General features: G+C 35.5%; 1 protein-coding gene across 1 annotated transcript; it reads right to left on the reverse strand.

The window, feature by feature from the left end:
• Positions 1–10,041: 10,041 nt before the first annotated feature.
• Positions 10,042–13,880, reverse strand: LOC108058553 (uncharacterized). The gene is made up of 9 exons (XM_070215793.1): positions 13,732–13,880; positions 11,874–13,676; positions 11,690–11,814; positions 11,530–11,616; positions 11,249–11,458; positions 11,022–11,160; positions 10,778–10,965; positions 10,557–10,719; positions 10,042–10,503 (listed from the first exon to the last, which is right to left on the reverse strand). Exons 2-6 carry the CDS (start codon positions 11,989–11,991, stop codon positions 11,131–11,133), a joined length of 570 nt encoding a protein of 189 aa, XP_070071894.1. The 5' UTR covers positions 11,992–13,676; positions 13,732–13,880; the 3' UTR covers positions 10,042–10,503; positions 10,557–10,719; positions 10,778–10,965; positions 11,022–11,130.
• Positions 13,881–20,748: the final 6,868 nt, after the last annotated feature.

Below are 20,748 nucleotides of genomic sequence, written 5' to 3' on the forward strand. Positions count from 1 at the left end.
ATAACAATCATGTCCTTTATAGACCACAATCCACTCATAACATAATTATTTGCATACGTTTTTTCATTAGACAAAAAATACAATTTAAAAAAATGTGACAAAAGTACACTTTTTTTTATAGGAACTTATTTAAGCAATTAAATAATTTTATAGGAACTCATTTAAACAATTAATTAATTTTATAGGAACTCATTTAAACAATTAATTAATTTTATAGGAACTCATTTAAACGTAATTACTTTGATTGAAAATATGAGAAAAGCACCCTTGTTTTTTATAGCAAACCCGGGAACTTTGAAATTCAATTACAAGAGAATAATTTTTAATAAGTTTTTTTTTTGGACCAACTTCGGATTTTCCTCATACAAAAAAGGGCCCAAATATTAATTTGTCTTGGGCTCTACTCATAAAGATTGTGCAAACATGCATGGTAAATGGGTGGATTGGGGATCCTCCTAAGAACGTTTTGTGAAATTCATAAAAATTAAACCCACAGTTTCCGAGAAAATTGATTTACAGGGGTTAAATTGTCAAATTTTGAAATTGGCCGTTACCCATGACATTAGAACATGAGATTATATTGATCTTTGCATCAACCATGTAAATATCCATTTTTATGCAAACTTAAAGTAATTATTACAGCTCTCACAGAGATTGTGGGGCTTACTTCCAATGTTTTCTTCAGAATGGCAACTCCCCAATCCAAAATCAGTAAACCGTCAAATTCCACCAAACCACTAGATCGATTTGGATGAATTATATATTTAAAGAATCAGGAGAGTAAATTCAATTATGGGGCGCATACATATTACTTAAAAATTTTCTATAAAAATATATTTGTTTCGATATTAGGCGCTAAAAAGTTGCCAATTGGCTCAATTAAGTAATGTAGGTCGTACTTGCCGATATATCGATATAAATACCTAGATTTTGGTTTATGCCATGGTTCCGTACGCTAGGGGGATTCCCTAAACTGTTGAATTGCTAAACTGTTGAAAATTCAACAAAAAATTTCAGCAATTAAGGGAACGACCCAAAATGGTTCCTGTTGAATTTTTAAACAGCTGTTATTTGTTGAAAAATTTCACGGACATGTAAAATTTGATTTATTATTGCTAGTTACTGTCTAAAAGTGTTACCAAGGTAAAAAGAACCACAAATATGCTTTCTAAGTTGATTTTAAAATAAATAATGCGTACTGGTGATACTAAAATGTTACAGAGTTGCCACGACTTTTAAAAAAAGGTGACAACTCTGGCTTTTCAGCAATTCAACAAAATTTTCAACAGCCCCGAGGCTGTTGAATTGCTGAAATTTCTGAAAGTTGACTTTGTATGGAAAAGCTGTTTAACAGCTGACCAAAATTCAACAATTCAGCAATTCAACAGTTTAGGGAATCCCCCTGCTGTCTCGCTTGCTGGACAGTGTGACCGCGTGGGAAAAGCCATAATTTAAAAGACTTGAAATTTCCAAATCTGTGGGTTTGATTTCACTGAAATTAATGGCTTATTCCACGTGAAACGTGACAGGCCAATTTGGGTCAAATCTCAGAATCAATCAACAACAGCGTAACGTGTAAGAAAGAGAAAGAACTATTCCTGCTCTCCCGTGTTCGTATTGCTGTTCTCTTTTTACTCGTTGCAATGTTGTTGCATGATGCAAAGTTGCTAAACTAAATTCGTTGTCTTTATTGGTAGGTCTTGCAAATACAACAATTTTATTTTATTATTAGGATAATTATTTTTTTCGGAAATCGCGTATGCTCGTGATCCGTTTCACTTACAATCTTCTCAGTGCTAATTTTAAGCTTTAGCCATTGGGCGTAAAAATTTCCGTAATGCAGTTGTTCTTCTTGAAATTTTTTAATTGTTTTTGCAACGGAGTAAAGACTGCGCAATATAGAACCAAACCCAAAAAGAACCATTAACTTCAAAATTTTCCTCCTCCGATTGGTTTTTGATGGACTCGATTTTGCTTAGAACATCTTTTGCGTCCATTAAGTCGCTTAACTGTGTAAAAGTTGATCCCCATCTGGTTGGACAATCTAGGCGCGGAATTTTTAACATTTTTAAGTCAAAAATTTCCCGATAGCCATTGGAGATACTTTATCAAGTTCGATGCCTTAATTACGTCCAGAGCAACCAACTGTGCTGAATGTGCAGCACAACGACAAACTTGTATGTTGCCTACAAATATGCTTGGAATCTTTTCTACTGTTTCTATTTGCCCCAAGTAAAACGCATTTGTGGAGGATTCATCGTCTTCATCGATATCTTGCTCCGAAACAAAAGACAATGGGCGCGTTCAACAGAACAACATGATACCTGATCACTGATGGATCAGTAATCAGTGATCAAGTTTGTTCCAAAATCGAATTTTTATGGTATTCGTGGTTCTGACGGGCGCGAAAGTTTTCATTTGATTTTTTCCAATGGCGGAATATTTTTTTGACAACGTTTCTAATTGTACAGCCATATTTTCACCAGTTCTAACACCTGCAGCTACGGAGTACTTGCAAAAAGCACCATCTTCTTTTGCAGAGGAAGATATCCAAGCAAACTCATCTAGCCTTGATCGTTGGAAGGACAAATTCCAAGTCCCAACTTAAATGTTGGCGAAGGAACCACTTTCAATGATTCTGCTGAGTTTTTTGTTCCGTGGAATTTCCCAACGATTATTCCTATATCATTATGTGGGTAATTATGAATTTTGCTTGTTGTTATGTTATGGTTCAAATACGAATCTGCAATGGATAGCTTTCGCTATTTAATACAGGAGTAAAATTTATATCAAGAATAGCATATTAAACGTACCGATTTCTTTCTTTTTGAATATCACCCCCCACAACCTCTAGAACTAAGAAAATAAATACGTTCACTGAACATTAGGGCGGTCCAAAAAATGAAATCTTATTCTCACCCCTTCATATCGTAGATTAATGTCTGCAAAAAATGTATCCAAAAATCAAAAAAATGTTTGTTGACGTTTAGACCTTGCGAAATGTCCTCAAAGTTACATGTAAAATTACTCATACGACCTGTAGGCCAGCCAGAACTTTTTTTAAAAATATCTTTTTCCCCTCTCCAATTTTGTCAACTCTCTGATATTATTCAATATGAATCTAAAAATGGAGAAAAATGACGAAATTTTTTTGGTTGGGAAACTGATATCTGAAATACCCACAACGGACTTTCCAACGAAAAGGACCGTTCTTTCTAATGTCCTTTATAGGATTAGATTTAAAGGAAAATTGGTACTGGAAAGCGCAAAAGAAGTGGCAAATATGCTGATTGCCATTTGGAATCAAAGGAATATTCGAGCCCGCCCTTTCCACCACATTCTAAAATCAATATCGCGCCTTCGCAAGGACTATTTTGACTTAAAAAAAAATGTACAGTGGCTCACAGCTTATTTCGTGCAGAGGTAAACTTAAAATTCAAACTCTTATAGCTAACAAACTGTACGATAATTTACCAAAATTTAAATGCAGTTATGTTAGGTAGTATTTTGGCCCTTATTAACCCACTTTTCTATTCTAAGATTCCATAGAATAACACTTAAAATTAAAAAAAAACTAAAATCATTGACTTTGTCACAGCTTATTTCGTGCAAAACTTTAAAATTACTATTATTTGTAAATTATGGCTAAAAATGTGTTTTTTTTATTTCTACATTGAAGCGCCTATTATTAACAATTTTTTTTTTAATTTTAATTATGTCAAATACACTAAAAAAAAAGTTACATGCAAAAAAATAAAATAATCAATTAAAATGCTTAAATGTATATTTTCGTATTAAAAATATCGTAAAATGTATCCCAAATTTGCAAAATTTATTGAGCAAGGACTTAGTTCTCAACTTTCCATGGTCAAACGCTTCTTACAAAGGAATTAAGTGGTACCAATAGGCCCAAAATGCATCCTGTGCAATAGTATCTGAACTGGAACAGACTTAAAATTATTAAAAATGTATAGTAAATTTAACAATACGGGCTTCAAAGTTGGCTGTAATTGCTCGCAACGAAATGGTCTAATAATGTTTAGAACACAATTTCCGCCTCTTACAGCGAGATCACAACATTATTGGCCAATCAAGCCGAAATAAAGTATTTATTACCTACAAGTACATGCTCAGCAGATGAAAAATGGCCAGGAAGCTCGATATTCGTCAAATTTTCATCTGGAATGATTTTATATTTGCTTTTAAGCCCTCACTGACTAAATATTTGTTTACTTGTATGCACCATGTATGATCCTGACGGAGTTCCGAAGACCTCACAAACGCTCAAAATCAACGCTTAAGCAAAGTGGCGGGTTGTGATAGGGTTTGGGCATGTCAGATGTTTTTAGGGACTTCAAATTAAGTTTTTTTTTTTGACATTAGCCAACTTTGAAGTCCGTACTGTTAAATTTACTATACATTTTTAATGATTTTAAGTCTGTTCCGGTTCAGATACTATTGTACAGGATGCATTTTGGGCCTAGTGGTACCACTTAATTCCTTCGTAAGAAGCGTTTGACCATGGAAAGTTGAGAACTAAGTCCTTGCTCAATAAATTCTGCAAATTTGGGATACATTTTACGATATTTTTAATACGAAAATATACATTTAAGCATCTTAATTGATTATTTTATTTTTTTGCATGTAACTTTTTATACCCGTTACTCGTAGAGTAAAAGGGTATATTGTATTCGTGCAAAAGTATGTAACAGGTAGAAGGAAGCGTTTCCGACCCCATAAAGTATATATATTCTTAATCAGGATCACTAGCCGAGTCGATCTAGCCATGTCCGTCTGTCCGTCTGTCTGTCCGTCTGTCCGTCTGTCTGTCTGTCTGTATGAACGCTGAGATCTCAGAAACTATAAAAGCTAGAAGATTGGCATTTTGCGTGCAGATTTTAGGAGTTCCTACGCAGCGCAAGTTTGTTTCAAAATGGTGCCACGCCCCCTCTACCGCCCACAATCGCTTATATACGATTTTAAAAATTGTAATATTTTGGAAAAGTAAAAATGCAGTTTTATTGTGTTTATCAATACCTATCGAAATGTAGAAGAAATTTTTCAAATCGGACCATTCGTTAAAAAGTTATGCGTGATCAACGTTTTCTATCTCTATCTCCATCTCCCTCGCACTCCCTTTACCTGAGTAACGGGTATCTGATAGTCGGGGCATCCGACTATAACGTTCCCTCTTGTTTTTTAGTGTATTTGACATAATTAAAATTAAAAAAAAATTGTTAATAATAGGCGCTTCAATGTAGAAATAAAAAAAACACATTTTTAGCCATAATTTACAAATAATAATAATTTTAAAGTTTTGCCCGAAATAAGCTGTGACAAAGTCAATGATTTTAGTTTTTTTTAATTTTAAGTGTTATTCTATGGAATCTTAGAATAGAAAAGTGGGTTAATAAGGGCCAGAATACTACCTAACATAACTGCATTTAAATTTTGGTAAATTATCGTATAGTTTGTTAGCTATACGAGTTTGAATTTTAAGTTTACCCCTGCACGAAATAAGCTGTGAGCCATTGTAAACAAAAACGGAGCAATTCACCGAAACAGGGAAAGTTGTTTTAAAACATAGAGTAATAAACTGTATAGAGACGCCATTTGCTCTGCCCGAACCTCTGCCCAAGCTCTGCTGAGAGCCAATTCAAGGCCAAGTTCGAAGCGAACTTAAATTTCTCACCGCATCCAACATGTGCGAAGCAACAGCAATAGCGGTGAGAGTCCACATACAAAAACAAAACAGTGAGTGAGAGCGGTGCAGATATATAAAATCCCATAAAACTCACCATGGGCCCGAAATGCATGTTTGAATCGAACATATGAAAAATTAGGGAAATTTTTGTTTTTCGCCTAGGTGGCATCATTGGCGATTTCGCCGAAGAGAGCGGCAGAGCAAATGGCGTCTCTATACATTATTACTCTATGTTTAAAACTACTCTAAGTGAACTATTTTGCATTACCCATGCCCTGGCGCCCTCAGATGGAAGGACAAATTCCATAGAGCATAGAGTAAGAAAATATATAGAGGCACCATTTGCTCTGCCGCTCTCTTCGGCGAATTCGCCAATGATGCCACCTAGGCGAAAAACGAAAATTTCCCTAATTTTTAATATGTTCGATTCAAACATGCATTTCGGGCACATGGTGAGTTTTATGGGATTTTATATATCTGCACCGCTCTCACTCACTGTTTTGTTTTTGTATGTGGACTCTCACCGCTATTGCTGTTGCTTCGCACATGTTGGATGCGGTGAGAAATTTAAGTTCGCTTCGAACTTGGCCTTGAATTGGCTCTCAGCAGAGCTTCCCTCTCTGTCTCTCTTAAGCGATAGAATGAGAAAGCTAGATCATGGTGGAACTATACAAGGTGGTCTCGTTAGCTCTGCTGAGGACGTTAAATATGTTTACCTCTCTGTCTCTCTTAGGCGATAAAATGAGATAGCTAGATGGAGACTGACACAAATAACGTCCTCAAAAGAGGGCAGCTCTCGCGACGAGATCACCTTGTATAGTTCCACCATCATAAACACACATAAACATATACATACATACGCCAAAAACTTTTGTCGCAACGCGCCGCGGCCTAACCGCATGTCTTCTTCTTTTTTCGTTTTGAAGAAAAAATGAGAAGCATAAAAGAAATACAAAGTTTTTCTTAAATCTATGGTGATTTTATAATTCTACTTTTCTATTTTCAAGAAAAAAAAAATTTTTTTTTTCAGAAAAGTTCTTTAAATTTAAAAAAATGTACCGTGTTTTTTATGGCGACTTTCTAGATTCTAGGAAGGCCTGAAGTACATTTTTTCTTAATTTAATGGCGATTTCGCACTATCGCCTACGAAAGAAAGCGCAAGGAGTCGTCAAGCCGTACAGCTTGATACAAGAGGTATGTACCCGCTGGAACAGCGCGTTCAAAATGGTAAATCGCATACTGTTGACCAACGAGTATATTTCTTCTGGAACCAAGGCGCCGGAACCCCTGGCAGCAGACGATATTGCGATCTTGGAGGATTTAAATGACGTAATACCTCCTTTCGATGAAGTTAAAACTCAATTATCTTAGTGTCCAAAGTAACTGTATCCTGCGTAATACCCATATCGAATGAACTTGTGCAGAGTTTGTATGAAAAAATCGAGCAGTTAAGACCAAAAGAAGGCAATGAACTGTGCACATAATTTTAATTGAGAAGTGTAAGAAACGACTGTTTCCCTTTGAATAAAGGTCCTCGACTCGTTTGGCCATAATTTTAGACCCTCGGTTTAAAAAAGAGGGTTTCAGGTTCCACTTTAATGCGGAGCAAGCCGTATCTGTACTTGAAAAAACCATTTCTTCTCTTCCCCATACCAACGAGCAACCCACTTTAACCATCGAACCACCGGAACCATCAAATCCGAAATCGTCGCTACTAAATTTTGTGAAACAAAATATAGAGTCGAAACAGAGGTCACACAAAGTGGAGTCCATCATACAGCTAAGGCAGTATTTCGAAATACTGGAGTATTGGAAGGAAAGCTATAAATATTATTATTTAAAATTTGTATACTGCAGCAACATGAATTAGAGATGCCCCAACTGGCTATAAACGCTACGCAGTGGCTCTGCGTTCCGGCTATCTCGACGGAATCGGATCGGATGTTTTCCAAGGCGGGCCTAATCATCTCCGATCGACGAACAAAAATTTGTTCCTAACCAAAGAAACATGATTCTATATTTTCTTTCAAATATGTATCTCACTTAAATTTAAACTAATTGCGTTTTTAACTGTCAATAATTGAAAAGGGAGCATAATTGCTTTACTTTTATAAAATAATTTTCTATACCCCTATTATGTTGGTTTTTACATAAATGCCCCTAGTGTTTATATATGAGCGATACTATCGCGATAGTATGGAGGTTTAGTCAGCAAAATATCAAAACTATCGATGGGACGACTATCGATTTTTTGCAGCTCTAATAGCCTCTTCCCATAGAGTCCATCCGTTTGAAACGGTTGGGATTTTTGACGAATGTGAAACTCGTGTTCCCACAGAACTCCATCCACCATCTACCATCCAATAACAGCTGAATGAAGAGCTGTTACTCAGCTCAACATTAACGAAGGGGGATTTCAACTCGGGAAAATTGTCGTAAAATTGCGTTCTCCTAATTTTATTGTAGAATAATAAAAAAAAAAGATTAAGAAAATAGTTTAAAAACATATCTAAACGTTTATAACATAGCCTACAACGAGTATGCATACAAATTGCTGACTGGGGGAGCCTAACCTCCCGTACCCCACACTCGGCTCTTACTAGTAGAGCTGCAAAACTATCGATAGTGTAGTCAGTCGACTGTTTGACAGCATTTCTGTCGACTGTTTCGATATTATCGACTAGTCGTTATTTGACATTAGAAGAAAAGTTTTTATCAATTCTATTCCAAGTAAATAATAAATATAGCCTTTAATAGTATTGTTTGTTTTTTTTTAATCAGTCTGTATGTAAATTTAAATAAACATAAAAGTCAAATTTTTAATTACTAAGGACCCATTGGTTCTTGTTTAAAAAAAGTAACATGTTAATATTTCTGGGCTTTAGAGCAGATCTTCGATCTGAAGCAATGTAACCCGCTTTGCTGAACATTCGCTCAGATTCAGTTGAGGTTGCTGGGATATGTAAATATTTCCTAGCGCAGCATTTCAAAGTTTTATATTTTGACTCCGACATCTACAAAAAGAGCAAACACACAATATAAATTATTAATACAAAAATATGGGCAGATATTACCTCCCAATATTGTATTGGATTCTTCGCTGTAGAAATATTTATTTGCCTGAAATATTGTTCTAAGATGTGCCCTTCCTCAACTTGAATGGATTTTTTAAGTACTGCACTTTTAAGGAATCCGAATATATCACGTTTTCCTAAGAGAGATGGTGACTGAGGCGATGACAAATTGCTAGAAGATACCTCAAGCGTTCCTTTTTCGATTAGTTCCACTTCACGTTTAAGCTCTGCTGCTGCTTCATCAGCGATCGATAAGGATTTGAAGCCTTCTTTTTTAAAGCGCGGATCTAAAAGAGTAGCTTTTTTTAATAATGGCATTTCCTCATATGATTTTAATCGGTGAACAAGACGCTCCAGCAAATATTCTCCTATAAAAGTGCCCTCCACTGTTTTCATATTTTGACAAGACTCCATTATATTTTTCAGAAGACCACACGTTAAAGGCAATATTAACGAAATTGTCACAGAATCGTTAGCAGATTTTTTTTTCGTGGCATCGTCCACTTGGCTAAATAAATCTTCAATGTCTTCCAAAAACTCAATTTCCTCAGCGTTAAGCGGTTCCGGTGATTTCCGGGTACTTAGAAGAACCGTTGAAATAGAATCTTTCGTTAGTAAAATTCTATTTATCATTTTGTAAGCGCTATTCCACCGCGTTGCTACTTCTTGGATTAAAGACAGGGGAGGGTTTCTAAGCTGCGCGGATCGGAATTTAGCATACGCTATTGAGCTACTTTTAAAAAAACCAACCAATTTTTTGCATTTAATAATAATGTCCTTCAGGGAATAATGCTTTAAAACGTCTTGCATAACTAAGTTTAGGGTATGAGCAAAACATGGCAAATTGAATTTCTGCAAAATCGTACAAGCCTTTTTCATGCTCTGAGCGTTATCAGTAACAACGGCTACTACCTTCTCCCGAATGTTCCACTCATCAAGTACCTTGTTAATTGAATCTGCAATATTTTGACCCGAATGATTGGTGTCATTAATCAATGGGCAAGTGGATAAAACCGCTGATCTTAGCTTGTCCTTTAATATAAAATGGCAAGTAACGGTTAAATAATTAACATTGGCCCTTGATGTCCAACCGTCTGACGTTATTGAGCAGTAATTTACACCCAGAAAAAAAAATGACCTAAAATGTCAAAAAATGGCCTAGAATTTAGGTAAAATTGGCCTTAAACTGGGGCTAAGTCCTTAAATGGCCTAAAATTTAGGATTCCATGACCTAAAAATTTAGGTCATAAATGGCCTAAAATGGGGGTAATTTTTAACCTAGATTTGAGGTAATTGGCTGCCTAAAAATGTAAGAAAACTCCCAATCCAAAATTTTAGGCATTTAACGGCCTAAAATTCGAGTAATTTGTGGCCTTGATTCTAGGTTATGGGCTGCCTATAAACAACCCCATGTCCGATATTTAAGGCATCCAACGGCCTAAAATTTTGGCCAGCATTGACCTTAAATTTGAGCCTCTCATTTTGACCCCAGCCTAATTTTTTGGACAAATTTGACCTAAAAATTAAGGTAATAACTACCTTATTGTAAAAATAAATACAGATTTGTATTATTGTCTTTTATTTATTTCAATGTACTTCATTTTCAGTTATAACTAATTAAAATTGTTTTGGCTTAACATAGTTTTTATCTTTAAGAGCATGTATATGAATAGGCGGGTTAGTTATATTCTTAAGATTAAATATTTTATGTGTTCCATATCCGATCTGGAAGCAGGGACTTATAAATATGGTAGACCTAGCAGAGTAGGAAACTTTACCGTCGTCTGCTGAATCCGTTTTTAATTTCTTCAGTATTTCCAGGCTGTAATTTTTCTTCACTCTTTCTTGCGATAGTTGAAGGAACTTTGATCGAAATGTTGACCATTGAGTTTCCAAATCGATGATAGTCTCTGGATACTTAAGCTCAAAATCTCGACTTATCTAAACAAAAATGTATAATGAATATTCATTTTGATAACAAAGATACAGATAAGCTTACCAATTCATGTCCAAAACTCTGTCTTAAAATTGGCCATTCTTCAAGAATTGCGTTTAAGTTCTTGCTTCCAGTTTGAATCGACAATTTTCTTTCTGAGAAGGTGTGTTCCCAATGTTCCTTGACTATATTCAATGGGGCAACATTGCATTTGAGCCAGTACTTTGCATTATTATTATAGTTATCGTTCTCTAAATAAAATGCAACAAATTATTAATAATACAACATGTATTTAAGTTTAAAGCACCTTCGTCAGCAGGCTCATCTCCGTCGTCTTCAATGTTGACTGTTGACTCAAGGACTCTTCGTTTGGCCAAGGAGTTTCTATACCTGCAGCACAAAACACCTCCAGCTTTTTAATTTTTGATTTGCAGATAGTAAGTCTCCTATCAAAATATAATTCAATAAGTAAACACGTTTTGAAACTTAAATTTAGAAAAATATTCCTTTCTATTAACATAATATAGTTACTACCTTCACTTCAGTTGGAAACATTTCGACTAATTGCTCTGAAATTTCTTTAAACCTCCTAGGTTGCCAATCGATTCCATTACTGATTAAAAAATCGCAAATTAAGTTGCTTATCAGTTTGCGGTGACTCGGCTCAAGGTAGCCCTTCTTTCGATAAAGTGCTTGGATGTTTACAAATTGTGGGTATACTTTTAAAATGCCTAGAGCAGAAACCTAGTAGAGATATAATAATAATTTAGTAATGTAAGGATGAATATTAAAATTCGAATTGTTTTTTTTCTTGCCTGTACTCCGACTTGGCTACTAGCATTATTCCCCTTTTCGCCAATTTGGTTATACCCAATAGGTCTATTTTCAGAAAGTCCATTTTTCTGAAAATTAGTATAGAAATTTTTAGCAACTATAAAAAACATAAACGGACATTTTTATGACTACAATGCTCACCCATTCATTAAAGCGGTTAACTTCGTGCTCAAATCGAACACGCTCCCCAAACAGATGTTTGGGAACTATTTCCTTTAGGTGTTCACCGTTCAGTAAAAGTATGGTAGTTTCATCAATTCCATGTTCTATTTTTGAAATACAAAATTAATTTTTGCGTTTGGTTTTATATTTACATTAGTCGTACCTTCAAAGCACTCTTTCAGCTTCTCGCATTTAAAATCTTTTAATATTTGTTCCATATCTAAAATAAATGTAAGCCTACTGCGCAGCACGAACTGAACGAACCCAATACAAGCGTTCATACATATGAAATATATGTATATATATGAGTGAATACAAAAACATTCACTTGCGCATTAGTAAATTTAATGTGGTATATTAACTTATTAGGCCAACTTATTAAAGCCTTTTCTTTTACAGTGAAATTGAATAAAGCTTCTATAAAGTAAGTGCGCAGTTGCATCTATGAATGTGTGTCAAAACGAAAGTTCTAGAAGAATGCAGATGCATGTATATATGTACATACGTATGTACATATGTGTGTAAAATGGAAAGTTCCGGGAAAAATGAGTTCCTTACTTTTAATGACCTTTTTCCTACAATTGGGAAGTCTGCAGTTTACTTTTGTGTATACTATCCTTTTAACCTGTGTTATTTAGATTACTTACCAGAATATTAATTGATCCAAGCCAGGACACTTGTACACATTCACTTTGACTTTCACGAAATGTAATGCACACTATTATTGTGTATTGTCTTGTGTGCTTCTTCTTCTTGAAGGTCCAGTGTTGGTAATTTCCGTGCGCTATTTTTTGGTCACACTGGCTCAAAAACATAAGCAAACTTAAAATTCAAATTTTTAATTTGTATTTTATCAGCGAAATCAACCGTATGCTATTTCTATTGTTACAGTACTCGTTAGTCATTGTAAATAGTATTCGACCCTTGAGAGAGTATTTTAATTAAGGATTTAACTAGGTTGTTATCGGAATTGATCGATAGCTCAAGAAATATATAAAATTAATTATTTCTTGCGCGGTATTTTTGCGAGCCTAAGTACTGCCGTCCAAAAACTTCAACCAAAATTTTGACACCAAAAATGTTGTGACGTTTTTTATATGAAGTATTTGGTTTTGGACGACTTTTTTTGGGTTGAGTACTGGCCCTTATATCGGATTTTTCAACACTTTTATACAGCTGCCTTATAATACTTAAACATTATCTTTCCTAAAATAGTACCTTAAATAATTTATTAAATACAAATAAGCAATACAATTATTATTTGGTTAGGATCAGCATCAATATTTAACAGACATACTTAGTTAAAAAGGTTTTCAACTGTTAAATATATTTAGGTAAAGTGCAATAATTTTAAGGCCCAAGATGACCTAAAATATTAGGCTATATGTTCCCTAAAAGCTAGGGCAAATAGTCCAAAAATTAAGATTTTTAGGCAGTACATGACCTAAAAATGAACTTTTAGTCCATTTTAAATTTTTTAGGCTATGCATGACCTAAAATTTTGTCCATCATTTTTCTGGATGAACACATTTGAGAAGATTTTGAAGACGTTCCTTGCATTTTTCGTATGACGTCATTAGACACACGTTTTGCAAGGCGGTTCTGCTAGGCAATTTGTATTTCGGGTCCAAAATGCTCACCAATTTTTTTAATCCGGTTTCTTCTACAATCCGAAAAGGTTGCATGTCTGATACAATTAAGTTCATCACAGCGTTGTCAATTTCAATCTTCCGGGGAGAGTCCTGCTCATAGTGCGAGGGTGTAGTACTCTCGCTTATTTCCGGCTCAAGCAAAGACTAATCTTCGCAGTAAGCATGCTTCCTTCTGAGATGATCCCTTAGGTTTGAGGTGTTGTTGCTGGTCTTATATTGCTTGTTGCACAAAAGACATTTTGCGGTCGTCTTGTCGATTTTTTGGAACCTCTTCCATACATCGGAAGCTCTCGGTTTCCCTTTTTCTTGAGAGTCTACTCGTAACCAAATTATTAGATTATGCTGATTAAATAATTTAGTTATACTTACCATTTTCTTTGGAAACAGCTAAAAACTTCTCCATTTTAAATGAAAATAATTTCAAAAGATTCTTTTGATTTTATAAAGAAATATTAGAGTTAAACTATAGAAATGAGCTACAAACGGTACTTGATTAAAAAAAAAGTCGATAGTAGTCGACTGAAAATCGACTGAACAATCGCAAAGCATACTATCGACTTGTAGTCGACTTCAGTCGATCTTTTGTCAGCTCTACTTACTACGCCTCTGCCTAGCCAATATTAATATGAACAAGAGAGAACGCTATAGTCGGGTTGGTGTCCCGACTATCTAATACCCGTCACTCAGCTAAAGGGAGTGCGAACGCTGTACTCGGGTTGGTGTCCCGACTATCTAATAATCGTAACTCAGCTAAAAGGAGTCCGAGGGAGATAGATATATAAACAATTTTGATTGCGTATAACTTTTTAATGAATGGTCCGATTTGAAAATGTCTTATACATTTCGATAGGTAGAAATATACACAACCAAATTGCATTTATACTTCTCGGAAATCTATAAGGATGTGGGCGCAGGACCCATTTTAAAATCGTTAGTGGGCGATTGTGGGCGTTAGAGGCCAAAGAATATGTGTGGGAAATCTCAACCTTCTAGCTTTTGTAGTTTCTGAAATCTCAGCGTTAATACAGACGGACAGACGGACATGGCTAGATCGACTCGGCTAGTGCCCCTGATCAAGAATATATATACTTTATGGGGTCGGAAACGCTTTCTTCTAGCTGTTACATACTTTTGCACGAATCTAATATACCCTTTTACTCTACGAGTAACGGGTAAAAAAATTTCTAAACAAAACGAAATTTGTGCTGTTTTTGGTAATTTATAGCAACTTTGGAACTTTATAGGAGCACAAAGAACACTTTTAATTAATTTTAGTTATATTTACGAAGTGCAGAACATATTCTGACACTTTGCTGTAAACATTGATGTTGTTGTACGCACAACAGCTTACATTTTGGCCCACACATAGCAACCTGCTTGCGAACGCTTTTCCGCTCATAACAAACTACAAATAATTAAAAAAAATCTAAAAAACAATGAGCTGAAGCATTATTTAATTTTTTCCCGCCATCGATTTGATTTGTTCTCGCAGTCATCATTCCAATTTTCACAGTCAAGAGGAAGAATTCAGAGTTGCACCGAGAAAACATCGCCTAACTATCGCATAAAAGAGCCCGTCAAAGTCCGTCAAAATTGGATGGTGGTCTAACTGGGAAATTTTCGGAACGGCAAAACCTTACGGACCATCCGTTCAACGGATGGTAGATTGTGGATGGAGCTCTGTGGGACCTAAAAAGAAGCCAAGTAGGTCAAAATGTTATTCACGACATAAGCAAGGATTCTGTGAAATGGTCACCACATCAATATAGAGTTTATAACAAACTGATAAAGCAGAGTGTCCTGTGTGTTGATGCCTCTGGTGTGAGGTTTATGGAATATGTGCACGTAGACGGATAAAAGTCACAGCACATATTTTTTCACATTGCCGTGCCCCACTCTCCGTTTGGTCAGTTTGTAGCATCCTCGATGCTGACAAAGAAACAGGACATGCTTTCAATAATAATGCTAAATGGCTCTAGTTGACTCAGCTGAAAAACAACAAGCAGCAAAGGTCGACGACTCAGGTAAACTATATCAGTTAAGAAATAAATATACTCTATATTACTACTATATATTGTATTCCGACCCCATAAAGTATATATATTCTTGATCAGGGTCACTTGCCGAGTCGATCTAGCCATGTCCGTCTGTCCGTCCGTATGAACGCTGACATCTCGGAAACTACAAAAGCTAGAAAGTTAAGATTTGCCACACATATTCTTGGGCCTCCTACGCAGCGCAAGTTTATTTCAGCCGAGCCCACTATCGATTTTAAAGATTTCCGAGAAGTATAAATGCAATTTTATTGTGAAAACATATACCTATCGAAATGTAGAAGACATTTTTCAAATCGGACCATTCATTAAAAAGTTATACGCAATCAAAATAAATATGTATATCTATCTCCCTCGCACTCCCTTTAGCTGAGGTTCAAATATTAGATAGTCGGGACACCAACCCGAGTACAGCGTTCGCACTCCCTTTAGCTGAGTGACGGGTATTAGATAGTCGGGACACCAAACCGACTATAGCGGGACACCAAACCGTTGCTTAGAATTAAATCGTAATGTTTTAAAATTTAAAATATATATTGGTTTTAAAAATATTATAATATTTTTATAAGAAATATGTACATCGTGTTGGAAAGTTTACAGTTTGGAAAACGAATATTTAGAAATTACACTCAAAAAACAAATGTACCTAAAACAAGAGAGAACGCTATAGTCGGGTTGTTGTCCCGACTATCTAATACCCGTCACTCAGCTAAAGGGAGTGCGAACGCTGTGTCGGGTTGGTGTCCCGACTAATAATCGTAACTCAGCTAAAGGGAGTGCGAGGGAGATAGATATATAATTTTTGATTGCGTTTAACTTTTTAATGAATGGTCCGATTTGAAAAATGTTTTCTACATTTCCTGATCAAATTGCATTTATACTTCTCGGAAATCTTTAAAGATGTGGGCGCAGGACCCATTTTAAAATCGTTAGTGGGCGATTGTGGGCGTTAGAGGGGGCGTGACGCTCGGCTAAAATAAACTTGCGCTGCGTAGGAAGCCAAAGAATATGTGTGGGAAATCTCAACCTTCTAGCTTTTGTAGTTTCTGAGATCTCAGCGTTCATACAGACGGACAGACGGACAGACGGACAGACAGACAGACAGACAGACAGACAGACAGACAGACAGACGGACAGACGGACATGGCTAGATCGACTCGGCTAGTGACCCTGATCAAGAATATATATAATTTATGGGGTCGGAAACGCTTCCTTCTAGCTGTTACATACTTTTGCACGAATCTAGTATACCCTTTTACTCTACGAGTAACGGGTATAAATATAGGTGTAATTTACTTAATTTTTTTTTCTTCGTTATAAGAATACTATTTATATCATTTAAGGGGTTATATACAGTTGTGATAGATGAAAAAATCGATTTTTTTATTGCATATTCTTTAATTATATACTGTTGAGAATACTCTCACAAAAATTCATAACGATCGGAGCATTAGAACCGAAGTCGTAGCTATTTATAGCGCACTACCTACACATCGGCCGTTACAAACTTGAAACTTTAAACGCGAATGTTTTAGAATCTTGTTTTTTGGACGAAGGATTTTAATTTTTTTTGAAAACTTCCTTTTTAGAGTATTAAAACCGTCGCCAGGCAATGCAATATACTAACGACATTTTTTTAAATTTTCGATTTAAAACGAACCGTTTTCGGGATATGATGTCCACCGCAAGTCACCATCGAAAAAAGACTATTTTGGAACATAGCATTTTTATTATTTAATATTTTTTTATGAAAAAATTTTAATAAGTAGGGGAGTGTAGGGTAAGGTGACGAACGATTTGTTCTTTAATGCAACTTCTCCAAAAATCAATATTTTTTAAAAGTGTAAAAGCAGAAAGTTACTTACATTTACTAATCATATTTCTAAAAAAATTGGATTCAAAATTTCAACGTAGTCAAGTCCCACAGCGTTTGGTGTAAATCATCCTTTTCACAAACAAAACAATACATTTTTATACCCGTTACTCGTAGAGTAAAAGGGTATACTAGATTCGTGCAAAAGTATGTAACAGGCAGAAGGAAGCGTTTCCGACCCTATAAACTATATATATTCTTGATCAGGATCACTAGCCGAGTCGATCTAGCCATGTCCGTCTGTCCGTCTGTCTGTCCGTCTGTCTGTCCGTCTGTCTGTCTGTCTGTCTGTCTGTATGAACGCTGAGATCTCGGAAACTATAAAAGCTAGAAGATTGACACTTTGCATGCAGATTTTAGGAGTTCCTACGCAGCGCAAGTTTGTTTCAAAAGGGTGCCACGCCCCCTCTAACGCCCACAATCGCTTATATACGATTTTAAAAATTTCAATATTTCGGAAAAGTAAAAATGCAGTTTTATGGTGTTTATCAATACCTATCGAAATGTAGAAGAAATTTTTTAAATCGGACCATTCGTTAAAAAGTTACGGCGGATTAAAGTGTTTAACTCCATCTCCTTCGCACTTCCTTTAGCTGAGTAACGGGTATCTGATAGTCGGGGCACCCGACTATAGCGTTCTCTCTTGTTTTATATATAATTTACGGAAAAGTTAATTTCGATACGGAAAAGAAGGAAGTAATAAGATAATACGCAAACTTACAGAAAAAAAAAGGTCAATGTGCAATTTTTTTAAAATTAAATTAAACTGACGTCACTATTAAAAACAACAATAAAACTGCAGCAGTAAATGTTATCTGGTATTATTATATTTTTATTACAAATAATCAACGATAACAATTAAAATTCTTGAATAAAAAAAATTCGTCACAATACCCTACAAAAAGTTCGTCACGATACCCTACAAGGTAGACTTGGAGCAAAAACGGTGTCACTCTCAAACGGCGCAAAAGAAAAAAACGCGAAGTACCAAAAACTGTTGATAAAGATCTCACGTATACGTGCATATATTTGCCTGATTTTATTTTCCACTCATCTTTGCTCTGGCACTGCTGAAACACAAGTAAATTGAATAGGTATGCTAGTTTGCGCACTACATTTTTAGCGAAAATTACCTCACGAACAAATTACGGGACTTCTTATTAATATTACTGTAAATACATTGTCGACACAATAAGGGGAGACGACTACATTTATTTGGAATTTTTGTCGTGACGTCATATATGAGATTCGACGAGTTCGTCACATTACCCTACTCGTCAAATTACCCTACACTCCCCTACCCAGAAACATGTACTAAACAACGTCGGCAAAACATTTTTAATAAATATTTTTTATAGTGTCAAAAAAAATCGATAAAATTTAATTTTTTTGCGCGGTACATCTGTATATAACCCCTTAACAGATCCGACTGAAAACACTTTCGACAATAAGTGAACACTAGGGTGTTTTTTTTTTTTATGAAAAATTCTAAGGTCCCACTCTCACCTCCTTATAATTTGCGCATTGGTGCATTTAAGACATACCAAAAAGAAAAAGTTTAAAAAAATGCGATTTAGGGCCGGTTTCTCGAGACCCTGTCAAAGTCCCTGATAGCTATCTGTTCGAAAAACTTAAAGACCAGATAAACTGTTCGTAAAAGCAAATCCGCTTTCTCGACTGCTTTAATTTATCTGAACGAGAAACAATTATTGTGCTGTGAAGCGCAAAAAATGGCGTGCTTCGATTATTTCATCAAAGGAAATAATTCGATTATTTTCAAAGGAAAAGTCAGTTGTTTCGTTTCTTCTTCATAGTTGGCTTTGGGAAATCAGCTGTCATTTTATCGAGCCGAAAACGCTTAACAGGGACTCCGAGTCCCTGTGAGAGTTAGTTCTCACATTGATGCTCGAGAAATCCAAAATGCCTTAGCAGGGACTTTATCTGTTCGAGAAATGTTAGCCGGCACTCGAGAAACCGGCCGTTAGTACTTTCGCATTGACCTTTAAGTTTATCACTCATACGTACTGTTGCCCTTGATCAAATATTTTAATTTCATATAGAGGGCGTAGACTTGTTATTACTAAAGGTAACCTTGTCACCTTTACAAACGGCTAAAGAAAAATAAAATCGCTATGGCTATATAAGTTTCAATATTTATGGGAGTCGCACCACAGAACTAAAAATTTTTTTAATTAATCGCCCCCAAACCATTGCAGAATATGTGGATAATAAGATGTAACATGGGGTGACCCTCTTAAGAGTGTATCGTGGCCAAAATAATTAAAAACAAACAAAGCAATATAATTGTACCGAAAATTCATAAATTTATTTATTTTGTTATATCCTTGCATTTTATGGTATAGGGTATTATAATTTCAGTCAAAAGTTTGCAACGCAGTGAAGGAGACTTTTCCGACCCTATAAAGTATAAGGGAGTTTAGGGTAAGGTGACGAACGTTTCGTTTTTTGAATACAACTTTTCCAAAAAGCAATATTTTTTAAAAGTGTAAAAGGTTGCTTACATTTACTGGGCATATTTCTGTAAAAGTACGATTTAAAATTCCAACGGAGCTAGGTCCTACAGCGCTGGGCGTGAACCATTATTTTTTTGCACTTTCAAAAGTTGTATGGTAAGGTGACGAACGAATTTTTTTTCGTGTAACTTCCCCAAAAGTAAATTTTTTTAAAAGTGTAAAAGCAGAAAGTTGCTTACATCTACTGAGCATATTTCTGTAAAAGTACGATTCAAAATTCCAACGTAGCAATATCCCACAGCGTTTGGCGTAAACCATGCTTTTTACAGAAAAAAAATATTTAATTCAAAAAAGTCATTTTGGATACGGAAAAGAAAGAAGTAATAAGATAATGGCCAAACTTTTTAAAAAATAATTGGTCAAAGTGCAAATTTTTTTTAAAATTAAATTAAACTGACGGCACATCTAATAACAATACAAAGCAAAACAAGAGAGAACGCTATAGTCGGGTGCCCCGACTATCAGATACCCGTTACTCAGCTAAAGGGAATGCGAAGGAGATGGAGATAAAAACTTTGATCCGCCGTAACTTTTTAACGAATGGTCCGATTAAAAAAATTTCTTCTGCATTTCGATAGGTATTGATAAACACAATAAAACTGCATTTTTACTTTTCCGAAATATTGAAATTTTTAAAATCGTATATAAGCGATTGTGGGAGTTAGAGTGGGCGTGGCACCATACCCTACAAAAAGTTCGTCACAATACCTTACAAGGTACACTTGGACGGTCAAACGGGTCAACAAAAAAAATCGTCAAGTACCAAAAATTTTGATTAAGATCCCATTTATACAAGCATATATTTATATGATTTTATTTTCCACCCATTTTCGCTCTGGAACTACTAAGGGCCGGTTTCTCGAGTGCCGGCTAACATTTCTCGAACAGAAAAAGTCCCTGCTAAGGCATTTTGGCTTTCTCGAGC

This window comes from Drosophila takahashii, chromosome 3L (genome assembly GCF_030179915.1).
Source record: "Drosophila takahashii strain IR98-3 E-12201 chromosome 3L, DtakHiC1v2, whole genome shotgun sequence".
In the NCBI taxonomy this organism is placed as follows: Eukaryota; Metazoa; Arthropoda; class Insecta; order Diptera; family Drosophilidae; genus Drosophila; species Drosophila takahashii.